At 37.1% G+C, this 25,278-nt stretch overlaps 1 protein-coding gene across 13 annotated transcripts in view; it reads left to right on the top strand.

Moving 5' to 3' along the window:
• TMEM232 (transmembrane protein 232) overlaps nucleotides 1–25,278 on the top strand; it is a 409,022-nt gene that overhangs the window by 24,495 nt on the left and 359,249 nt on the right. For 12 of the 13 annotated variants that reach the window (XM_049871958.1, XM_049871892.1, XM_049871935.1 and 9 more), the window contains exons 2-3: nucleotides 14,587–14,686; nucleotides 25,012–25,147. In XM_049871958.1, coding sequence (XP_049727915.1) covers nucleotides 25,029–25,147 — 119 coding nt within the window. In that variant the 5' untranslated portion in view covers nucleotides 14,587–14,686; nucleotides 25,012–25,028. The remainder of the gene's footprint in view (nucleotides 1–14,586; nucleotides 14,687–25,011; nucleotides 25,148–25,278) is intronic. The other variant, XM_049871908.1, reaches the window with a different exon arrangement.

Genomic DNA, 25,278 nt, shown 5'->3' with positions numbered 1-25,278 from the left:
TGCTGCTGTTACTGTTCATTTTGATTTGTGTTCCATCAGCAAATCAGGGTCCTGAAGGCTTTATTACATCTGTGTCACTAAGGTCGACTCTGCTTTGGGAACGCAGCTGTTTCACAGTTGTATTTTGAGTGCCTTCCAACCTGGGGAAGGCAGCTCATCTTCCAGCACTACATAGACCAATATTCTGTTTCGGTACATAGGGTTTTCATTGGCTAATTTTTGGAAGTAGATCTTCAGACCTTTCTTCCTAGTCTCTGAGTCTGGAAGCTTCACTGAAACCTATCCATCATGGGTGATCTTGTTGGTATTTGAAATACCATTGACATAGCTTCCAGCATCACAGCTATACTCAGGCCACCACAGTACAACGAAATGACAGACTGTGGTGGGGGATAATTATAGACCATATTATTCTGATAGTTCTCATTTCTAGGAAAGAAATTCAGTATAACTTTAAACACATAGAGGTTCAAACTAAGTTAAATACCTGTACATACAATACAGTGACTTTTTTAAGTCTACTTCGGATTGCTTGAGGACTTCGGGGAAGAGGACATACTAGTTTTGCCATCCTTGTCATCATCTGGTGATAGCTGAACATTTTAGGATGGACTAGGAACAGAATTACAAGCACAATGATAGCTAAAGACTTCTTTCAATATCAATGTCTCATTATAGGTTTCTAAGCATTATCTGTTTAATTGAGTAAATAAACATGATCTTTTGCTCAATGATAAATACACTTTGCTCATTGCTGGTGTTGGCTTCATAGATTTTCTTCACATTGTAATTTTATTTTCAAATCAATGTTCACAGTCAACACTATTATCACTGCTGTCCTCTTTCTTATACCTTTCCACCCATTTTCTCATCACTCAGTGAAAGCCCAGAAGGTGCATGATTGTTAGGGTACAGGATTTTTTTTTTTTTTATGTCCCTTTCCTCAGACTTATTTATATTTTTGGCTGATAAACTTTTTGCTTGAGTAAAGAGGTTTAATATATAATTTTATTCTCATTAATATCACAAAATCAGTGAAAGACTTCATCTGTTGGTTCTTTTTCAAAGGCCATTGTAAGTCAAAAATTGTTCCAACCATTTGTTAATTTTGATTAACCAACATAGGTCCAAGTATTAACAACTGGGTAAATGGCATCATTAAGACTGAACTCATATTGTCTTGGATTCCTGGATCTCTAATAACTGCAACCAACTCACAGTTAAGAAGTTTATACTTTTATTCATATAAGATACAATTTTGTGGTCACATGTCTGTATCACTGGTATTATATTTTACGTGTGTATGTGGAATGGCAGAGCAAATGCAAGGACATTATTCTTTACTAGACATTCAGGAGAGGATATAGAGAGAAGTTATGCTAGAAAAATAATTTTTACAGTTTTCTTCCAATCCAGAATACCAGTAATGTATTCATGCCCCCAGTACAAAGTGGTCATAAAACTGGTGAGGAAGTATTTTTCAGGTTATCCATGCTTTCTCATTTGCTTAGGGATGCACAGATAAATTGTATATATCCTCCATACATTGGTGCGATGGTTAAGAGCTTGGCTGCTAATCAAAAAGCAGTTTGAATCCACCAGCTGCTCCTTGAAAACCCTATGGGGCAGTTCTACTCTGTGTTATCAGTTCGCCATGAGTCAGATTTGGCTTGATGGAAATAAGTTTGGTTTTTTGGGTTTCATATGTTGGACATTGGCTTTTTCTAATCACTGCCAAGTTTATCCTGCAACAGTGATGCCTCAAGGACCAACCAAATCAAACCCGTTGCTGTTGAGTCAATTCTGACTCATAGCAACCCTACAGGACAGAGTAGAACTGCCCCATAGGGTTTCCAATTTGCGACTGGTAGGTTTGAACTGCTGACATTTGGTTAGCAGCCGAACACTTAACCGCCGCACCACTAGGACTTCTCCCCAAGGACAGCCAACCAGTATTGGTTGTCCTTAAAACCTGTGGGTTTCCTTTGCTCCGCCAGTGTTATTGTTCTAGGACATAGCACCAGGACAGAACTATTTCCTCAGGTTCAGCTATTAGCAAATTCATCAGTCTAATTTTTTGGCAGAATTTTTCCACACAGATATTCAGATATTTTGCACCATGATGTTTCTTAAATTTCTATAGCTAATATTTTGGATATTCACAGTTAAATTCAATGTTTGATTTTCATAGCCAATTCTGTCTTGTTTGGTGAGGCACAAATCAATTATATTTCCTACTTGGGAAGTTTAGCATCTTTTCATATGTTTATTGGTCATTTGCGTGTACTCTTCATAGTCTTTTCTTGGCCTTTTCAATCCAAAAATTTAAGTTATTCTTCTGCTTAGGGAAATTTTCCTTCATTATTTGATTACTATTTCTTCTTTAATGGTTTCTTTTTGCTCCTTCAGGAATGACCTAAAGACTTTGATTTAGGCTTGGTTTAAATTACAAAAACAAGGACAATTAAAGATTATCAATCATTTGCTAGTTTGAGGCTGAAAGAATTCTATTGTGTTAATTACTTGTAAAATTTTAAGTATTTTGCTCAGTAAATAATTTATATTCTTTGAACTTTGGACAAAATAAGGTAAAGAACTCAATTAAGCAACAAGTGTAGATCATGTCTTATTTATATTTAAATTTAAGTTTAAATATTCTACAATTCTTGTCATACGTTTACAGGATGTCATATTGATTAATTTATTTCCTTGGGCAATTTTCCCCCTAAAATCACCTGCAGTCTTATGAAATTCAGCATATTGAAATGTGATAATGTTGGTTTGCAGGCCAGTTCTTTTCTCTAGATTATAATTTCTTAAACAAAGGGGCCATGTTTTTATTATTTTTGTACCTCTCAAACACAGGAACCTCAAACATCATTAGCACTTATATTTTTGTTAAAGCTGAACCAAATTAAATTTCCTAAATGACAACTACTTAAGCTGAATAATGTGGGTACCATTTGGTAGTGTTAGATATAAAAAGGTCAAAAAAGAATCTTTTATTTGTAGTTTCTGCGTAACTATGTGTATGTGTGTGTATGCGTGTAGTTTTCTTTGTTTCATGTTGTACATTGAGTGTTTCAAATAAATAAAAAAAATACCAGCACGCAACATAAACCCAATATAAGAATTCATGGACCATTACATCCATTTTTGCAATTCCTTCACAGACCATTCATCACATTAGCAGTTTGCATCAAAGCCAAATGGCTTCCTACGGTGAGTAAAAGAGATTTAAGACATTTAACTAAGTAAGTCAGAAGAAGGCGTTATCATTTTAGTATCAGCTCATTGCGATTTTCCTGAATAAATGAGTAAATAAGTGATAGATAGGAGATGAATGGAAATGGTTCCTATTTCAATTTTAACGGAGCTTTTTAGTTTGTTTCCTTCATTGTCCAGGGCTCCCTAAATCATCTGTAAATACTTTAATCACTTTAGTTTTCAATATTTTGAATACTGCTACTTCATATTAATTATGGATTATATTTGTACTTAAAATTTTGGAAAGAATTGCCAATTATTTTGGAAAGAATTGCCAATTATTTACTACTACAAAGTTAAAATATATGTAATAGTTATGAATTATAGTTGATAGACTAATGAGTGCAAGAAATATATTTTTGTACTGTCATTAAATTGACTGTGTATGTATACTCCAATCTTCTGTTCTGCTTGACTGGTTGGATTTTGTCTCAGTTTTTATTAGGCCTGCCTCATGTCCCAAGGTTATGCAAAGGTCCTGGGGCCTTATGTCACAACAGTGCATTAGAGAGTATCTTTGGATCAATTGTCACATTTATATGGTCTCTTCTGGTTTGGCATACCTGTTCCAGGCCACAACTAGACAGGCACAGGATTTTATGCCTCTGCTATGCCATGGCATCCAATCTCTTGCCATGCAGTGCCCAGCCGTTTCTTATGAGGTACTGTCAGTGCGTAGTGATGCTGCTATGGCCAAGGAGATTGTTATGACATTTATCTCTCCAACACTCTCAGAAGCTCTCCTCCTACAGGGCACCTGATGTCATCTCTTCAATGAGCTTAGTTTTTTGTTTTTTAAGACAGGAAGGAGCCAATGAACTCAGCCAGTTTCAACTTTCTGCCTTAGAAAAAATCAGACAAGAAAGGAAGTCTTTACACACACACACACACACACACACACACACACACACACAATATAGAGTATGAATCAATATAGTCTTAATATTTTATTTGAATTTTCATTTTGAACAGTAATTATATCCTATAGGTTTATCTCCATTTACAGTAATTATTTGGTTTTTGATCTTTTTGTATAAGAAATTTAAATTAGTATAAATATTTTGAATCCCTTTTCATTCTTATTTTTATTGTCCATAAAATAAATGAAACAATGTCATGTAACAAGGATTACAATAATATTAATGGCTGTTTACATAATATCATTGAAACTATATATTAAAAATTTCAAATGGATAAGAATTCATCCATACTCATTTAACTGAATATATCTAACCTTACAAGGAAATGCAATATAAAATTAACTTCAAATTTTCCAGAAAATTCCCATACACTTGGAAAAGGGAAGAATATGTTATAAAATGATGTTATCAGGTGTTATCATTACTCTACTGCCATTTTGGTTTACATGTTTAAATAATTGGTAATCTATATAAAAATGAAATTATATCCTTACCTTCTACCATATATAGAACAAATTTTCAGATTAAATTAAGCATTTAAATGTGCAAGACAAATCTATTAAACATTTTATAAGGGAAAGAATGAATTCTTAAAAAAATATATAAAGCCTCATACTAAGAGACATCGATGATACCCCATCACCTATACATCTACAAATTAAACATTTTTAGTCTCTCAACTATTTTCAAAAGGAGACATGATTTTATGTTGTCTCACTTTTCTCCTCACTGCACTCTGTAAAATAGTCCAATTGTTATCTGCATAAGCATAAAAAAAAAAATAGGGTCCCCAAATATTTGAGATAATCCAGTTTCCAACATATTTGCACTAAAGGTGTGCAGTTAAGATTTATAACTGATACATATAGTTTATCTTTGTAGTGGCAAATAAAATAATTAGCTATTTTCTCCAAAAACAATCGATATAAATACAAAACATTTAATCAAACTTTATGTTCCAGCAATCTAGATAGTCCATACTCTGAGTTTGAATTTTATTCTGTTTCCAACAGCAGCGTATTAAAGGGTTTTAAACAAGGTGGTATGGGTTGAGGAAAGAGTAAAATAACTAGTAGATTGATGGTTGGGAAAGTTATTCTGGTAGTTGTATAAAAGATGGGACTTTAGGAAAGAGAGGTGGATGGAAACTGGAAGATAAGTGACTATATTAATCTAGGACAAAGATGATAGCATCTTGACTTAGGAGAATGGCAGAAGGGATGAAAAGGAGACTTGAATAACAGAGCTCCTTCTGTGATGGGAATCAATAGCACATAGTGACCAGTTGATGCTACATGACCCTGTCAATAACCTGAAGTAAGTGAGGCCTAACAATGACCAAACCCACTGCCATTGAGTCGATTCCAACTCATAGTGACCCTACAGGACAGAGTAGAACTGCTCCATAGAGTTTCCAAGGAGCGCCTGGTGGATTCGAACTGCTGACCTCTTGGATAGCAGCCGAAGCACTTAACCACTATGCCACCAGGGTTTCCTAACAATGATCATGAAAGGAAAATTCACAGGGAGCCTTGGTCTCTGTGACTGTGAGGCTGCCAACCCAAAAAAACCCAGTGCCGTCAAGTACATACCCTAAATCGTCTCTGCCTTTAGATTTTTTTTTTTAATATCACAGTATAAGATATACTTTTATCTTGTATGAGCCATTGTCATTTTTATTTCTGTTATGACACTAAAACTTTATAATACAGTGTATCCTTTTATAATTTATTTTTATTAAAGTAAAATTTTTGCAGATAGTGAAGTGCACAGATGTTGTACAATTCAATGAATGTTCTAGTTATCTATTGCTGGTTAACAAACCACCTTAAAATTTAGTAGCTTACACAAATTTTTATCAAATCTCATGGTTCTGGCGTTGCCTGGGCTTGGTTGGGTACTTCTCATTAGGGGTTCCTTATGTGTAAGAGGAGTAGGTTATTGTATCATTGTATTGTATTAGCTGTATTAGCAATTAGTGTATTTTATTGTATTAGTTACATCAGTTAGATGTCAGCTGAGGCTCTAGCCATCTGAAGGCTTGACTGGGCTGGACATCTAAAATGGCTCACGGAAGGGGAATTAAGCTCCATCTCAACATACTGGGTGGTAGATATTGTTGTGGCCGTCTTTGGAAAATGCAATCTGCTATACTGAGTTTCGATAAATATATATATATATGCCCATTCTAAAATATATTTATATAAACATTTTGTGATATCTTTCATTCAGTCCGTACTCCAGCCCTAGGCCCATCCTCCCACAGATCATCATCATGGAAGTTTTCCCTGTTCTGAAACTTCGTATATATGGAATCATGCAGTATTTGTGTATGCTTTTGTGTTTGGCTTCTTTAACTCAGTGTACTGTTTTGGAGATTCACCCATGTTGCCTGTAGCAATAGTTTATTCTTTTTTATTACTGAGAAGTACCATATAAAACCAAAAAAAAAAAAACGAAACCTGTTGCTGTCAAGTTGCTTTTGACTTATAGAGACCCTATAGGGCAGAGCAGAACTGCCACATAGGATTTCCAAGGAGCAGCTGGTGGATTCGAACTGCTGACTTTTTGGTTAGCAGCCATAGATCTTAACCACTGTGCTGCCAGTGCTCCAATCATGTAAACATGCCATGATTATGTTTCTCCATTTTCCTATTGGTAAACTCTGTGCTGCTTCCAATTTGGAATTATTGTGAGTAACACCTTGTCTTAGTTGGAAAACCTGGTGGTGTAGTGGGTAAGAGCTACAGCTGCTAAACAAAAGGTTGGCAGTTTGAATCCACCAGGCGCTCCTTGGAAAATGTATGAGGTAGTTCTACTCTGTCCTGTAGGGTTGCTATGGTCAGAATTGACTCTATGGCAACGGGTTTGGCAACCGGGTGTCTAGTGCTGCTATAACAGAACTATCACAAGTAGATGGCTTTAACAAAGAGAAATTTATTTTCTCACAGTCTAGTAGCTAGAAGTCCAAATTCAGGGCATAAGCTCCAGGGTAATACTTTCTCTGTTGGCTCTGGAGAAAGGTCCTTGTCATCAATCTTCCCCTGGTCTAGGAGCTTCTCCACACTGGAACTCTGGGCCCAAAGGATGTGCTCTGCTCCTGGCACTGCTTTCTTGGTGGTATGAGGTCCCCAACTTTCTGCTTGGTTCTCTTTCCTTTTGTCTCTCGTAAGATAAAAGGTGGTGCAGACTACATCCCAGGGAAACTCCCTTTACGTTGGATCAGGGAAAGGACCTGAGCAAGGGTGTTATATCCCACCCTAATTCTCTTTAAATACAGGCAGAGATTATGATTTATAACACACAGAAAAATCATAAAATGGAGAACAACCACACAATAATGGGAATCATGGCCTAACCAAGTTGACACGTATTTTGGGGGAACACAATTCAATCCATGACACATTATTATAAATATTCTTTTTTTTTAAATATGGCAGCAATATTTTTTTTAATTGTGCTTTCAGTGAAAGTTTACAGTTCGTTAGTTTCTCATACAAAAATTTATACATACATTGTTATGTGACCCTAGCTGCTCTCCCTATAATATGACAGCATACTCCTCCTTTCCACCCCAGATTTCCCCTATCATTCAACCAGCTCCTGTCCCTTTCTGCCTTCTCATCTTGCTTCCAGACAGGAGCTGTCTATTTAGTCTCATGTATCTACTTAAAAAAAAAAAAAAATTTTTTTTATCTACTTGAGCTAAGAAGCACACCCTTCACCAGTATCATTTTATGTCTTATAGTCCAGTCTAGTCTTTGTCTGAAGAGTTGGGTTCAGGAGTTTTAGTTTTGGGCTAACAGAGTCTGGAGGCCATGTCTTCCTGGGTCCTTCCAGTCTCAGTCAGACCATTAAGTCTGATCTTAATGAGTTCTGCATCCTACTTTTCCCCTGCTCTGTCAGGGACTCTCTTTTGTGTTCCATGTCAGGGCAGTCATTGGTGGTAACTGGGCACCATTTAGTTCTTCTGGTCTCAGGTTCATGGAGTCCCTGGTTTATGTGGCCGTTTCTGTCTTTCGGGCTCATATTTTCCTTGTGTATTTGGTGTTCTTCAGTCTCCTTTGCCCCAGGTAGGTTGGTACCAATTGATGCATTTTAGATGGCTGCTCAGAAGCTTTCAAGACCTCAGACGCCACTCACCAAACTGGGATGCAGAGCATTTTCTTAACAAACTTTGTTATGCCAATTAACGTAGATGTCTCCTGAAACCATGGTCCTCAGACCCCTGCCCCTGCTACTCTGTCCCTTGAAGTGTTTGGTTATATTCAGGAAACTTCTTAGCTTTTGGTTTAGTCCAGTTGTGCTGACTTCCCATGTATTGTGTGTTGTCCTTCTCTTCACCTAAGATAATTCTGATCTACCATCTAGTTAGTGAACACTCCTTTCCCTCCCTCCCCACCCTCGTAACCATCAAAGAACATCTTCCTCTGTTTAAACCTTTTCTTGAGTTCTTATAATAGCGGTCCCATACAATATTTGTCCTTTTGCAGCTGACTAATTTCGCTCAGCATAATGCCTTCTGGAGTCATCCACGTTATGAGATGTTTCGTGGATTCATCGTTGTTCTTTATTGTTGCATAGTATTCCATTGTGTGACGTAATTTGTTTATCTGTTCGTCCATTAATGGGTACCTAGGTTATTTCCATGTTTTTGCTATTGTGAACAGGGCTCAATGAACATAGGTGTGCATATATCTGTTCATGTGACAGCTCCTATTCCTCTAGGATATATTCGAAGGAGTGGGATTGCTGGATTGTATGATACTTCTATTTCTAGATTTTTAAGGAAGCAACAAATTGATTTCCAAAATGGCTGTACCGTTTTACATTCCCACCAGCGCTGTAGAAGTGTTCCAGTCTCTGCACAACCTCTCCGATATTTATTTTCTGTTTTTTGGATTAATGCTAGCTTTGTTAGGGTGAGATGGTATCTCATTGTAGTTTTGATTTACATTTCTCTAATGGCTAATGATCGTGAGCATTTCCTCATGTATCTGTTAGGCACCTGAATGTCTTCTTTGGTGAAGTGCCTGGTCATATCCTTTGCCCATTTGTTAATTGGGTTTTTTGTCTTTTTGTTGTTGAGGTTTTTCAGTATCTTGTAGATTTTAGAAATTAGATGCTGATCAGATTTGTCATAGCCAAATTTTTTTTTCCCAGTCTGTAGGTTGTCTTTTTACTGTTTTGGTGAAGTCTTTGGGTGAGCATAAGTGTTTGATTTTTAGGAACTCTCAGTTATCTAGCTTCCCTTCTGGTGTTTGTACCTTGTTAGTAATATTTTGTATACTGTTTATTGCCATGTATTAGCACTCCTAGGGTTGTCCCTATTTTTTCTTCCAAGATCTTTATCGTTTTAGGTTTTATATTTAGCTCTTTGATCCATTTCGAGTTAGTTTTTGTGCATGGTGTGAGGAATGGGTCTTGTTTCATTTTTTTGCAGAGGGATATCCAGTTATGCCAGCACCGTTTGTAAAGAGACTGTCTTTTCCCCATTTAACTGACTTTGGGCCTTTGTCAAATATCAGCAGTTTATATGTGGATGGATTTATGTCTGGATTATCAATTCTGTTCCATTGGTCTATATATCTGTTGCTGTACAGTACCAGCTGTTTTGACTACTGTGGTGGTATAATATTTTCTAAAATCAGGTAGTGTGAGGTCTCCCACTTTGTTGTTCTTTTTCACTAATGCTTACTTATCCAGGGCTTCTTTACCTTCCATATGAAGTTGGTGATTTGTTTCTCTGGCTCATTAAAAAACTGTAATTGAAATTTGGGTTGGGATTGCATTGTATCTATAGATTGCTTTTGGTAGAATTGACATTTTCACAATGTTGGGTCTTCTTATCTAAGAGCAAGTTATGTTTTTCCACTTACGTAGGTCTCTTTTGGTTCCTTGCAGTAGTGTCTTGTAGTTCTCTTTGTGTAGGTCTTTCATGTCTCTGGTTAGATTTATTTGTAAGTACTTTATCTCCTTGGAGGATATTTTAAATGGTTTTGATTTGATGATTTCCTCTTGAAGTTCTCTTTGTTGGCGTAGAGGAATCCAGCTGATTTTTGTATGTTTATCTTGTATCATGATACTTTCCTGAAATTGTCTATTAATTCCAGTAGATTTCTTGTGGATTCTTTGGGGTTTTCTGTGTATAAGATCATATCATCTGCAAATTGAGATACTTTTACTTCTTCCATGCCAATTCGAATGCCGTTTATTTCTTTTTCTAATCTGATTGCTCTGGCTAGGACCTCCAGCACAGTGTTGAATAAGAGTGGTGATAAAGGGCATCCTTGTCTAGTTCCCGTTCCCAAGGGGAATGCTGTCAGACTGTCTCCATTTAGGATGCTGTTGGCTATTGTTGTTGTTATTGTTGTCAGGTGCCATTCAGTTAGCTCTGACTCGTAGCAACCCTGTGTACAACGGAAGGAAACACTGCCTGGTCCTGTGCCATGCCCACAATCATTCTTATGCTCGAGACCATCATTGCAGCCACTGTGTCAATCCATCTTGTTGAGGGTCTTCCTCTTTTTCATTGACCCTGTACTTTACCAAGCATGATGTCCTTCTCTAGGGGCTGATCCTCCTGACAACATGTTCAAAGTATGTAAGATGTAGTCTCACCATTCTTACTTCTAAGGAGCATTCTGGTTGTAGTTCTTCCAACACAGATTTGTTTGTTCTTTTGGCAGTCCATGGTGTATTCAATATTCTTCGCCAATACCACAATTCGAAGGCATCAGTTATTCTTCTGTCTTCCTTATTCATTGTCTAGATTTGGTATGCATATGATGTGATTGAAAATACCATGGCTTGGATTGGGAGCATGTTAGTCCTCAAGGTGACATCTTTGCTTTTCAGCACTTTAAAGAGGTTCCTTGCAGCAGATTTGCCCAATGAAATGCATCTTTTGATTTCTTCACTGCTGCTTGCATGGGTGTTGTTTGTGGATCCAAATAAAATGAAATCCTTTACAACTTCAATCTTTTTTCCGTTTATCGTGATGTTGCTTATTGGTGCAGTTGTGAGAATTTTTGTTTTCTTTATACTGAGGTACAATCCATACTGAAGGCTGTGGTCTTTGATCTTCATCAGTAAGTCCTTCAAGTCCTCTTCACTTTCAGCAAGCAAGGTTGTGTCATCTCCATAACACAGATTGTTAATGAGTCTTCATCCAATCCTAATGCCCCGTTCTTCTTTATATAGTCCAGCTTCTTGGATTATTTGCTCAGCATACAGATTGAGTAGGTATGGTGAAAGGATACAACCATGATGCATACCTTTCCTGATTTTAAACCACACGGTATCCCCTTGTTCTGTCCGAACTACTGCCTCTTGATCTATGTACAGATTCCTCATGAGCACAATTAAGTGTTGGCTGTTGGCTTTGTATAAATACCCTTTATTATGTTGAGGAATTTTCTTTCCATCCCTATTTTGCTGAAAATTTTTATCATAAATGGGTATTGGACTTTGTCAAATGCCTTTTCTGCATCAATTGATAAGATCATGTGGTTCTTATCTTTTGTTTTATTTGTGTGATGGATTACATTGATTGTTTTTCTGATGTTGAACATCCCTGCACACCTGGAATGAATTCCACCTGGTCATGGTGAATTTTTTTTTTTTTGATATGTTGTTGAATTCTATTGGCTAAAATTTTGTTGAGAATTTTTACATCTATCGTCATGAGGGATATTGGTCTGTAATTTTCTTTTTTTGTGGTGTCTTCACCTGGTTTTGGTATCAAGATTATGGTATCTTCATAGAATGAGTTTGGGAGTATTCCATCCTTTTCTATGCTCTGAAATACTTCTGAATGTTTGGTAGAATTCTCCAGTGGAACTGTCAGGGACAGGGCTTTTTTTTTTTTTTTTTAAATTACCTTTTCACTTTCTTCTTTTTTTATAGGTTTATTTAGTTGTTCTATCCCTGTTTTTGTTAGTTTAGGTAGGTAGTGTTTCTAGAAACTTGTCTACTTCCTGTAGGTTTTCAACTATGTTAGAGTAAAACTTTTTATAGTATTCTGTTACACTTCTTTTAATTTCAGTTGGGTCTGTTGTCATATCACCCATCTGATTTCTTTTTTAGAAGTTTTTATTGTGCTTTAAGTGAAAGTTTACAAATCAAGTCAATCTCTCACACAAAAACTTATATACACTTTGCTACATACTCCCAATTACTCTCCCCCTAATGAGACAGCCCACTCTCTCCCTCCACTCTCTCTTTTCATGTCCATTTCACCAGCTTCTAACCCTCTCTACCCTCTCATCTCCCCTCCAGGGAGGAGATGCCAACATAGTCTCAAGTGTCCACCTGATCCAAGAAGCTCACTCCTCAACAGCATCCCTCTCTAACCCATTGTCCAGTCCAATCCATGTCTGAAGAGTTGGCCTCGGGAATGGTTCCTGTCCTGGGCCAACAGGAGGTCTGGGGGCCATGACCACAAGGGTCCTTCTAGTATAGTCAGACCATTAAGTTCAGTCTTTTTATGAGAATTTGGGGTCTGCATTCCACTGCTCTCCTACTCCGTCAGGGGTTCTCTGTTGTGTTCCCTGTCAGGCCAGTCATTGGTTGTAGCTGGGTACCATCTAGTTCTTCTGGTCCCAGGATGATGTAGTCTCTGGTTTATGTGTCCCTTTCTGTCTCTTGGGCTCATAATTACCTTGTGTCATTGGTGTTCTTCATTCTCCTTTGATCCAGGTGGGTTGAGACTCATTGATGCATCTTAGATGGCCTCTTGCTAGCATTTAAGATCCCAGATGCTACTCTTCAAAGTGTGGTGCAGAATGTTTTCTTAATAGATTTTATTATGCCAATTGACTTAGATGTTCCCTGAAACCATGGTCCCCAGGCCCCTGCCCCTGCTACGCTGGCCTTCCAAGTATTCAGTTTATTCAGGAAACTTCTTTGCTTTTGGTTTAGTCCAGTTGTGCTGACCTCCCCCGTATGGTGTGTTGTCTTTCCCTTCACCTAAAGTAGTTCTTATCTACTATCTAGTGAATACCCCTCTCCCACCCTCCCTCCCTCCACCCTCTTGTAACCACAAAAGAATGTTTTCTTCTCAGTTTAAACTATTTCCCGAGTTCTTATAATTGTGGTCTTATACAATATTTGTCCTTTTGCAACTGACTAATTTCACTCAGCATAATTCCTTCCAGGTTCCTCCATGTTGTGAAATGTTTCACAGATTTCTCACTGTTCTTTATTGATGTGTAGTATTCCATTGTGTGAATATACCATAATTTATTTATCCATTCATCCATTGATGGGCACCTTGATTGCTTCTGTCTTTTTGCTATTGTAAACGGTGCTGCAGTAAACATGGGTGTGCATATATCTGTTTGTGTAAAGGCTCCTGTTTCTCTAGGATATGTCCCGAGGAGTTTGATTGCTGGATCATATTGTAGTTCTATTTCTACCTTTTTAAGTAAGTGCCAAATTGATTTCCAAAGTGGTTTTACCATTTGACATTCCCACCAGCAGTGTATAAGTGTTCCAATCTCTCCACAGCCTCTTCAAGATTTATTATTTTGTGTTTTTTGGATTAGTACCAGCCTCGTGTTGGAGTGAGATGAAATCTCATTGTAGTTTTGATCTGCATTTCTCTAATGGCTAGTGATCGTGAGCATTTCCTCATGTATCTGTTAGCTACCTGAATGTCTTCTTTAGTGAAGTGTCCGTTCATATCTTTTGCCCATTTTTAATTGAGTTATTTGTCTTTTTGCAGTTGAGTTTTTGCAGTATCATGTAGATTTTAGAGATCAGGTGCTGATGAGAAATGTCATAGCTAAAAACTTTTTCCTAGTCTATAGGTAATCTTTTTACTCTTTTGGTGAAGTCTTTGGATGAGCATAGGTGTTTGATTTTTTTTTTTTTACCCAGTTATCTAGTTTCTCTTCTGCATTGTTAGTAATGTTTTGTGTACTGTTTATGCCATATATTAGTGCTCCTAATGTTGTCCCTATTGTTTCTTCCATGATCTTTATCGTTTTAGTTTTTATTTTTAGGTCTTTGATCCATTTCGAGCTCGTTTTCGTGAATGGAGTAAGGTATGGGTCTTTTTTCATTTTTTTGCAAATGGATATCCAGTTAAGCTAGCACCATTTGTTAAAAAGACTGTCTTTTCCCCATTTAACTGTTTTGAGGACTTTGTCAAATATCAACTGCTTATATGTGGATGGATTTATCTCTGGATTCTCAATTCTATTCCATTGGTCTGTGTATCTGTTGTTGTACTAGTGCCAGGCTGTTTTGACTACTGTGGCGGTATAATAGGTTCTAAAATCAGGTAGAGTAAGGCCTCCCACTTTGTTCTTCTTTTTCAGTAATGCTTAACTTATTTGGGGCCCCTTTCCCTTCCATATGATGTTGGTGATTTGTTTTTTCCATCTCATTACAGATTGTCATTGGAATTTCGATTGGAATTTCATTAAATGTACAGATCGATTTTGGTAGAATGGATATTTTTATGATGTTAAGTCTTCCTGTCCATGAGCAAGGTATGTTTTTCCACTTACATAGCTCTCTTTTGGTTTCTTGCAGAAAAGTGAATTGTAGTTTTCTTTGTAGAAGTCTTTTACATCTCTGGTAAGATTTATCCCTAAGTATTTTATCTTCTTGGGGACTACTGTAAATGGTATTGATTTGGTGATTTCCTCTTCAATGTTTTTTTGCTGGTGTAGAGGAGTCCAACTCATTTTTATTTTTTTTTATAGTAATTAGTGCTAATTCAGTTTAATTCTTTAAATATATATATATATATATATTTATAGTAAATAGTGATAATTCATTTTACTTTCATTTCACCATATTTCATTAACTGGTAATGTTTTCAACTAATTATTAAATTATATTTTTTTCAAACATGCATTGACTCTTTTACAAATTGTTTTTTTAATTTCTTTATTATAATTTTTATTGTTCTTTAAGTGCAAGTTTACAAATCAAGTCAGTCTCTCACACAAAAACCCATATACACCTTGCTACAGACTCCCAATTACTCTCCCCCTAATGAGACAGCCTGCTGTCTCCCTCCACTCTCTCTTTCTGTGTCCATTTCACCAGCTTCTAACCCCCTCCACCCTCTCATGTCCCCTCCGGGCAGGAGATGCCAACATAGTCTCAAGTGTCTACCTGATCCAAGAAGCTCACTCCTTACGAGCATCTCTCTTCAACCCATTGTCCAGTCCAATCCATATCTGAAGAGCTGGCTTCAGGAATGGTTCCTGTCCTGGGCAAAGAGGAGGTCTGGGGGCCATGACCACCAGGGTCCTTCTCGTCTCAGTCAGACCATTAAGTCTGGTCTTATGAGAATTTGGTATCTGCATCCCACTGCTCTCCTACTCCCTCACGGGTTCTCTGTTATGTTCCCTGTCAGGGCAGTCATCAGTTGTAGCCGGGCACCATCTGGTTCTTCTGGTCTCAGGATGATGTAGTCTCTGGTTCATGTGGACCTTTCTGTCTCTTGGGCTCGTAGTCACCTTGTGTCCTTGGTGTTGTTCATTCTCCTTTGATCCAGGTAGGTTGAGACTCATTGATGCATCTTAGATGGCTGCTTGCTAGCGTTTAAGACCCCAGACACAGCTCTTCAAAGTGGGATGCAGAATGTTTTCTTAATAGATTTTATTATGCCAGTTGACTTCGATCTCCCCTGAAATCATGGTCCCCAGACCCCTGCCCCTGCTACACTGGCCTTTGAAGCATTCAGTTTATTCAGGAAACTTCTTTGCTTTTGGTTTAGTCCAGTTGTGCTGACCTCCCCCGTATGGTGTGTGGTTTTTCCCTTCACCTAAAGTAGTTCTTATCTAATATCTAACTAGTGAATGCCCCTCTCCCACCTTCCCTCCCTCCCCCCTCACATAACCACAAAAGAATGTTTTCTTCTCAGTTTAAACTGTTTCTCAAGTTCTTATAATAGTGGTCTTATACAATATTTGTCCTTTTGCAACTGACTAATTTCACTCAGCATAATGCCTTCCAGGTTCCTCCATGTTGTGAAATGTTTCACAGATTCCTCACTATTCTTTATCGATGCATAGTATTCCATTGTGTGAATATACCATAATTTATTTATCTGTTCATTCGTTGATGAGCATCTTGGTTGCTTCCATCTTTTTGGTACTGTAAACAGAGCTGCAGTAAACATGGGTGTGCATATATCTGTTCGTGTAAAGGCTCTTATTTCTCTATGATACATTCCAAGGAGTGGGATTGCTGGGTAGTATGGCACCACCATGGTAATTGTATTTTTAGCTTTTTAAGGAAGCGCCAAATTCATTTCCAAAGTGGTTGTACCATTTTACATTCCCACCAGCAGTGTATAAGTGTTTATCTCTCCACAGCCTCTCCAACGTTTATTAATTTGTGTTTTTTGGATTAATGCTAGGCTTGTTGGAGTGACATGAAATCTCATTGTAATTTTGATCTACATGTCTCTAATGGGTAATGATGGTGAGCGTTTCCTCATTTATCTGTTAGCTACGTGAATGTCTTCTTTAGTGAAGTGTCTATTCATATCTTTTGTTCATTTTTTAACTGGGTTATTTGTCTTTTTGCAGTTGAGTTTTTGCAGTATCATGTAGATTTTAGAGATCAGGCGCTGATCAAAAAATGTCGTAGCAAAAGCTATTTCCCAGTCTGTAGGTAGTCTTTTTACTCTTTTGGTGAAGTCTTTGAATCAGCTTAGGTGTTTGATTTTTAGGAGCTCCCAGTTATCTAGTTTATCTTTTTCATTCTTAATAATGTTTTGTATACTGTTTATGCAATGTATTAGGACTCCTAGCATTGTCCCTATTTTTTCTTCCATGATCTTTATCATTTTAGATTTTATATTTAGGTCTTTGATCCATTTTGAGTTAGTTTTTGTGCATTGAGTGAAGTATGGGTCTTGTTTCATTTTTTTGTATATAGATATCCAGTTATGCCAGCACCGTTTGTTAAAAAGACTGTTTTTTTCCCATTTAACTGTTTTGGGGCCTTTGTCAAATCTCAGCTGCTCACAGGTGGATGAATTTACATCTGGATTCTCAATTCCATTCCTTTGGTCTATGTATCTGTTGTTGTAGCAGTACCAGGCTGTTTTGACTACTGTGGCGGTATAGTAGGTTCTAAAATCAGGTAAAGTAAGGCCTCCCCCTTTGTTCTTCTTTTTCAGTAATGCCTTATTTATCCGGGGCCTCTTTCCCTTCCGTACGAAGTTGGTGATTTTTTTCTCCATCTCATTAAATAATGTCGTTGGGATTTGGATCGGAATTGCATTAAATGTATAGATCGCTTTTGGTGGAATAGACATTTTTATAATGTTAAGTCTTCTATCCACAAGCAAGGTATGTTCTTCCACTTATGTAAGTCTCTTTTGGTTTCTTGCAGAAATGTAGTGTAGTTTTCTTTGTAGAAGTCTTTTACATCTCTGGTAAGATTTATTACTAAGTATTTTATCTTCTTGGGGGCTACTGTAAATGGCATTGATTTGGTGATTTCCTCTTCAATGTTCTTTTTGTTGGTGTAGAGGAATCCAAATGATTTTTGTATGTTTATTTTGTATCCCGATACTTGGCTGAACTCTTCTATTAGTTTCAGTAGTTTTCTGGAGGATTCCTTACGGTTTTCTGTGTATAACATCATGTCATCTGCAAATAGAGATAATTTTACTTCTTGTTTGCCAACCTGGATGCCCTTTATTTCTTTATCTAGCCTAATTGCTCTGCTAGGACTTCCAACACAATGTTGACTAAGAGTGGTGGTCAAGGGCATCCTTGTCTGGTTCCCGATCTCAGTGGGAATGCTTTCAGGCTCTTTCTGTTTAGGGTGATGTTGGCTGTTGCTTTGTATAAATGTCCTTTATTATGATGAGAAATTTTCCTTCTATTCCTATTTTGCTGAGAGTTTTTATCACGAATGAGTGTTGAACTTTGTCAAATGCCTTTTCGGCATCAATTGATAAAATCATGTGATTCTTGTCTTTTGTTTTATTTATGTGGTGGATTACATTAATTGTTTTTCTAAGTTGAACCAACCCTGCATACCTGGTATGAATCCCACTTGGTCATGGTAAATTATTTTTTTGATATGTTGTTGAATTCTATTGGCTAGAATTTTGTTGAGGATTTTTGCATCTAAGTTCATGAGGGATATTGGTCTGTGATTTTCTTTTTTTGTGGTATCTTTACCTGGTTTGGGTATCAGGGATATGCTGGCTTCATAGAATGAGTTTGGGAGTACTCTGTCCTTTTCTATGCTCTGAAATACATTTAGTAGTAGTGGTGTTAACTCTTCTCTGAAAGTTTGGTAGAACTCTGCAGTGAATCTGTCCGGGCCAGGGCTTTTTTTTTTTGTTGGGAGTTTTTGGATTACCTTTTCAATCTCCTCTTTTTTTATGAATCTGTTTCGTTTTTCTACCTCTGTTTGTGTTAGTTTAGGTAGGTAGTGTATTTCTAGGAATTCATCCATTTCTTCTAGGTTTTCAAATTTGTTAGAGTATAATTTTTCATAGTAATCTGATATGATTCTTTTAATTTCAGTTGTGTCTGTTGTAATATCACCCATTTCATTTCTTATTCGGGTTATTTGCTTCCTCTCCTGTTTTTCTTTTGTCAGTTTGGCCAATGGTTTATCGATTTTCTTCAAACAACCAGCGTTTGGTCTTGTTAATTCTTTCAATTGTTTTTCTGTTTTCTATTTCATTTAGTTGAGCTCTAATTTTTATTATTTGTTTTCTTCTGGTGCCTTAGGGTTTCTTTTGTTTCTGTCTTTCTGTTTGTTCAAGTTGTAGGGATAAGTCTTTGATTTTGGCCCTTTCTTCTTTTTGGATGTGTGCATTTATTGATGTAAATTGACCTCTGAGCACTGCTTTCGCTGTGTCCCAAAGGTTCCGATAAGAAGTGTTTTCATTCTCATTGGATTCTGTGACTTTCTTTATTCCATCCTTAATGTCTTGTATATTCTAGTCTTTTCTTAGCAGGGTATTGTTCAGTTTCCAAGTGTTTAATTTCTTTTCCCTGCTTTTTCTGTTACTGATTTCCACTTTTATGGCCTTATGATCAGAGAAGGTGCTTTGTAATATTTTAGTGTTTTGGATTCTGCTAAGGCCTGCTTTATGACGTAATATGTGGTGTATTCTAGAGAATGTTCCATGTGCACTAGAAAAGAACGTATACTTAGTTGCTGTTGGGTGGAGTGTTCTGTATATGTCTATAATGTCAAGTTGGTTGACTGTGGCATTTAGATCTTCCATGTCTTTATTGAGCTTCTTTCTGGATGTCCTGTACTTCAGCGAACATGGTTTGTTGAAGTCTCCTACTATTATTTTGGAGCTGTCTATCTCACTTTTCAGTGCTGATAGTTGGAATTGACTCGACGGCAATGGACTAAGAGTTTGTTTTATGTATCTTACAGCCCTGTCATTGAGTGCATAAATATTTAATATGGTTATACCTTCTTGGTATATTGTCCTTTTCATCATTATATAGTGCCTTCCTTATCCTTTCTGATGGATTTAACTTTAAAGTCTATTGTATCAGAAATTAATATTGCCACTCCTGCTCTTCTTTGATTTTTGTTTGCTTGATATATTTTTTTTCATCCTTTGAGTTTTAGTTTGTTTGTGTCTCTAAGGTTTGTCTCTCTTAGGCAGCATACAGAGGGATTGTGTTTTTTAATCCATTTTGCCACTCTCTGTCTCTTTGGTTTTTTTTTTTTTGTTTTTAATCTGTTTACATTCAGCGTAATTATGGATAGGTGTGAATTAAGTGCTATCTTTTTGATTTTTTTTGTGTGTTTTGTTGACAGTTTCTTTTTCCCACGTAATTTTATGTGCTGAGTAGATTATCTTTATATATTGTCCTTTCCTCATATCCGTTGTTGTTGATTTTGTTTCTGCTGAGTATCTATTTTTTTGTTGTTCTTTATTTTGCTGTGTAGGATAGTTTGTCTCCTTTGTGTTTACCTTATTACTTACCCCTATTTTTCTAAGTTTAAACCTAACTTTTATTTCTTTAAATTGCTGTAACCTCCTTTCCATATGGAAGATCTATGATTAGATTTCTTAGTCCCTCTTTATTGTTTTAATGTTGTCTTCTTTTAGATAATAACATCACTGTTACCCTGTTTTGAGGATTATTATTTTTTTTAATCATGCTTTGGTTTTTTGATTTCACTATGTGGGCTGACTTCTGATTGCTCTGCCCAGTTTTCTAGTCTTGGGTTCATACCTGATATTATTGATTTTCTAACCAAAGAACTCCCTTTAATGTTTCTTGTAGTTTTGGGTTGGTTTTTACAAATTCCCTAAACTTCCATTTGTCTGGAAATGTCCTAATTTCACCTTCATATTTAAGAGACAGTTTTTCTGGATACATGATTCTTGTCTGGCAATTTTTTTCCTTCAATTTTTTAGTAAGTCATCCCATTGCCTTCTTACCTGCATGGTTTCTGCCAGGTAGTCCGAGCTTATTCTTATTGGCTCTCCTTTGTAGGTGACTTTTCGTTTATCTCTTGCTGCTCTTACAATTGTCTATCTTTGGTTTTGGAAGTTTAATTATAATATGTCTTGGTGACTTTCTTTTAACATCTACCTTATGTGGCGTTTGATGAGCATCTTGGATAGATATCTTCTCATCTTTCATGATATAAGGGAAGTTTTCTGTGAAAAAATCTTCAACAATTCTCTCTGTATTTACTGTTATCCCTCTCTTTCCTGGTACTCCAATCACTCGTAGTTTATTTCTCTTGATAGAGTCCCACATGATTCTTAATGTTTCTTCATTTTTTTTTAATTCTTTTATCTGATTTTTCTTCAAATATATTATTGTTAAGTGATTTATCTTCAAGTTCAGAAATTGTGGCTTCTACTTGCTCAATTCTGCTCCTCTGACTTTCTATTGAGTTGTCTACTTCTGCAATTTTATTGTGAATCTTCTGAATTTCTGATTGCTGTCTGTCTATGGATTTTTCCAGCTTATGAAATTTTTCATTATGTTCCTTAATAATCTAATTTCTGCAGTTGCTTTTTCTGTGTGTTCCTTGGCTTGTTCTGCATATTGCCTCATTTCCTTCCTGATGTCTTGAATGGTTCTGTATATTAATCTTTTGTATCCTTCCTCTGGTAATTCAGGAGTGCATTTTCATCTAGAAGATCCCTGTATTCTTAGTTTTGAGAACTTGTTGAGGCAATCATGGTCTGTTTCTTTATGTGACTTGATATTGACTATTGTCTCTGAGCCATCTATTAGTTATTAGTTTATGCATGCTTACTGTGTCGTAGCTTCTTGCTGTGTTTTGTTTTGATATGCCCAGATGGGTAGCTTGAGTGACCTAGCTTGATTATTTTCACATTTGGAGCTCTGACGTCCTGTCCCCAGATGGCTAGAGCTGTTTTCAGGTATATCAGTCTAGGAGTCCATTCACATTTGTTGTATGAATTCTGCTCAGGTGCCCAGGTAGCTGATCATCAAGTGTGTGGTAGAGGCTGTGTCCTACAATCTTAGAGGGGCAGGGGTGATTGTTGTATGTACCAGCATCTGGTTGCAGCAGGAGGTCACGGTCTGAATAAGACAGGGGATTGAGAACCGACCCCCGAGTGTCTCCGAGGAAAGTACATCCCTGTTCCCTAGAGCAAGCGGGTGGGTGGGTTCTGCAGATGGACCATGGGCACCAAATGTTTTTGGTTGTAAGGACTGGGAGGTACCATTTATCCTTGGACCCCTGTCACAGGTGGCTGGGTGACCTGAGTGGAGCTACCACTCACTATGCCCCTGATGTGGGTAGTTGAGGACCTTCTTTAGTAGTCAATGCAATGTCAAACATCAAACACCCACCTCTCCACCACACCACTGAAGTGGTTGGGGTTTGCCTATTATCCTGAAATAGGCCCACACAGGTCCATGCAGAAGGGAAAGGTGCTCACGGACAGGAGCCGTTTCTGTCGTGAGCTCCCCCGGTTAGTGGAGCTGGCAAATTATGTTTTCGCCCAATTGCAAATTTTTTCCTTCTCCAAGGCCGAGAGGATGGCTCTAGACAGTCAAGAGTGCCTATCTCAGGCCCAGGGATTTCATCCGCTGAAACTGGTTTGGGGGTGGGGGTGGTGCGGTAAAGTATACGCAAGTACTTTGCTTTTGTTGAGAGCGCTGTTTTTCTCTGGTTCCGGAGGTGTGAGTAGGCTGTGTGGCTGGCTGCTTCTCTGTGAGGCAACCGTGGCCAAATGCTACCACCAGCCCACCACCGCCGCTCCGGGAATGGTGCCTGAGAGCTGCCTGTGATTCAGGTCTGGTAACTCCTCTCCACTTCTGAACCGTCTCTTCCTCCTCTTGCCCCTCTGTTCATTTTCTAAGCTTGTCTTTGATGCTCAGGGCTCCTAGATTGTCATAAATATACTCATTTCACTTGTTTTTTCCGGTCTTTGTTGTAAAGAGGGCTTGTCGGAAGCATCTGCCTATTCTGTCATCGTGGTTCCGACTCTCCGCAATACCCTCTGTCAGTGTTCTTTTGATAGAAAATAAAATCCAGACCTTTCAAAGCTGTAAAGTGTTTGGTGATAACCTTTAATAGGTTGCAGTATCAAGATCATCACTCAATTTACTGCTAATTGCTAATTGTAGAATAGGAGTTTCTAGTTTTCTATTGCTTCTGTAATAAATTACCACAATTTAGTGGCTTAATAAACTCCTATTTATTATCTCACATTTCTGTAGGTCAGAAGTCCAGCTTGGATGGATTCTCTGCTCAGGATGGAGTCAGATGGGTGTTGACAGAATTTAGTTTCCTTGTGGCTATAGGACTGTTGTCCCTTTTTTTGGTTGTTGTTGGTTTTTAGCCAGGGGTGTATTTTTTTCAACTTCTTGAGGGCTCCCAGGATTCTAGTATAAACTCCTTAATGTGGATAACTACTCCAGAATGATTGCCTGTCATTGTAGCTCTCCTGTGCAAAAGCTGTCCTACACAAAACTACATAAAACATACAATGCTTTATGAAAAGTGGGCTTGTTCTTATAGCCTCATGGGTTTCTTTTTGTTGTCATTTGAAGACACTAAATCTTTACCTAGTTTACTTAAACATCTTATCTTCATAATTTTATATGCCTCATAATAAATACTTGTCAAATTTATAACATTCATTACTGGATTTATCAAATTAACTCCTTTGAATATTCCTGCCTCATTCTTGATTATGGTTTTAGGCTGTCTGTGCTTATGTGTACTTTATCATGCATTCTTTAATAATTGTAATTGTTGTCCTGATTACCTATTAAGATGAAAACATCCAAAGTGATATTTTTAACTGTTAAAAAAAAAAACTGAAAATATTAACCCAGCTCAAGAATAACTTGTATTTTGCATTAAAGTTAGACCCACTCCTAATGGCACCCTCGTATGTATAGCTTGGCACAGTTGTTGGCTTATAATTCCATTTGCTCTGCAATCTAATGTATGTGGATTATTAGAACCAGACCTTGAGACAATAGTGATGTTGCACCAATAACAATGGATACCAGTGGTATGCTTATCATCCATTTTGTGTGGAATGTTTTTTCATTGTGCCTCCAGATTCACACCCTATGCTATTCCAATCTGTCCTTTGCCTTCTTGCCTCTAGTAGCATTTAGCTAATGAGAAGCCTAGATTGGAGTGGAGTGCAGGAGGAGAGCGAGATCAGGAGGTTATTCCCCAGGCTCCCTCATTACACACAGACTCAGATGGGTCGCATCTCTCAAAGACCATAGATTTTTATTAAGCACCACTTTCCTATAGCTATTCTTTCTGCATCCCTGTTAACCTTCAGTCCTAAGGGTGGTAACAGTTCATCCCCTTCTTGCTAGCCCCTGAAAACTGCATCATCCTCCTTTTTTTAATTTTTATTTTTAACCCTACCCAATCTTCGGGAAGAGCCACTTTATTAAACTCTCCTCAGTTACCCTACTTGAATATGCCATATGTTTTCTGCCAAAACCTTGACTGATAAAATTATGTTTTAAAAAGTAGATGTCTTAAAAATGAAATGCATTCATTACTTGATCATACACTTATTAAATATTCATTGGCCATATGCTCATTAAATGTGCTTAGACTTCAAAAGGAAAGAAAAATCTGGGTGTTAGAGTAAGAAAAGAAAAAAAAAAAACACTGCCATTGAGTCGATTCCAACTCATTGTGACATTATAGGACAGGGTAGAACTGCCCCATAGGGTTTCTAAGGAGCAGCTGGTGGATTCAAACTACCCACCTTTTTAGTTAGCAGCTGAACTCTTAACCACTATGCCACAGTCTAAATGATAAAATGCAGATGGCAATAAAAGAAATTTTAAAGTAAACTTGAAAAACAGAAAACAGTAATTTAGTAATGATCACATGCAGTTATATAAAGCTTCCTCTATGCCAAACACTATTCTAAGCAATTTACATATATTAACCCATTTATTTTTCATAGCAACTCCATGAGGAGACACTATTCCCGATTTACAGAGGAGGAAACTGAGGCGCAGAGCATTTAAGTAACCCCGTTAGTCTGGTTGTATAGTCTGTTCTTAGCTATGATGCCATGCTATTGTTTCAATGGTTTTGCTGATAAAACTGCTAAAATTTAATAAAGACTAGATATTATATTAATGAATAAGTTTATAATAGTAATGTAACAGAAGAATGTGAGTTTCAGAAGTAAAGTTGAGTTTGAATCCCAAGTCTGACAGTTTAAACTCTTCCTTAATAGTTCTTCAGGTCTTATATTTTTCTTTCTTGCTACTCTTCCCTTCATAAATCATGAATCTGAATGAAATACATTATTTGCTACTGTTAGTGCATTCACATTTTAACATAATTTAATGTTTCTCTCTAGGTTTATGATCTGCAAATATGTCTTCTAACAAACAACCTGTTATTAATAAATTTGGAGTAATATCTTCTTCTTACTATGAAAAACTCTTCAAATGTAATGGTCAAAATTTATATAAATCAAGGAGTGGCAAATCAAAGTAAGTTTGAAAAAAAGTTCATATTGTTAAAGTAAGGGACCCATACATATTGTAGAGAATTTAGAAAGTACATAAAATTGTGTACAATAAAAAAAGTGTCCATAGCTCTATAACCGAGAATAAAAATGTTA

Source organism: Elephas maximus, chromosome 2, assembly GCF_024166365.1.
Source record: "Elephas maximus indicus isolate mEleMax1 chromosome 2, mEleMax1 primary haplotype, whole genome shotgun sequence".
Lineage (NCBI taxonomy): Eukaryota > Metazoa > Chordata > Mammalia > Proboscidea > Elephantidae > Elephas > Elephas maximus.
This window is presented reverse-complemented; position numbering and strand designations above follow the sequence as displayed.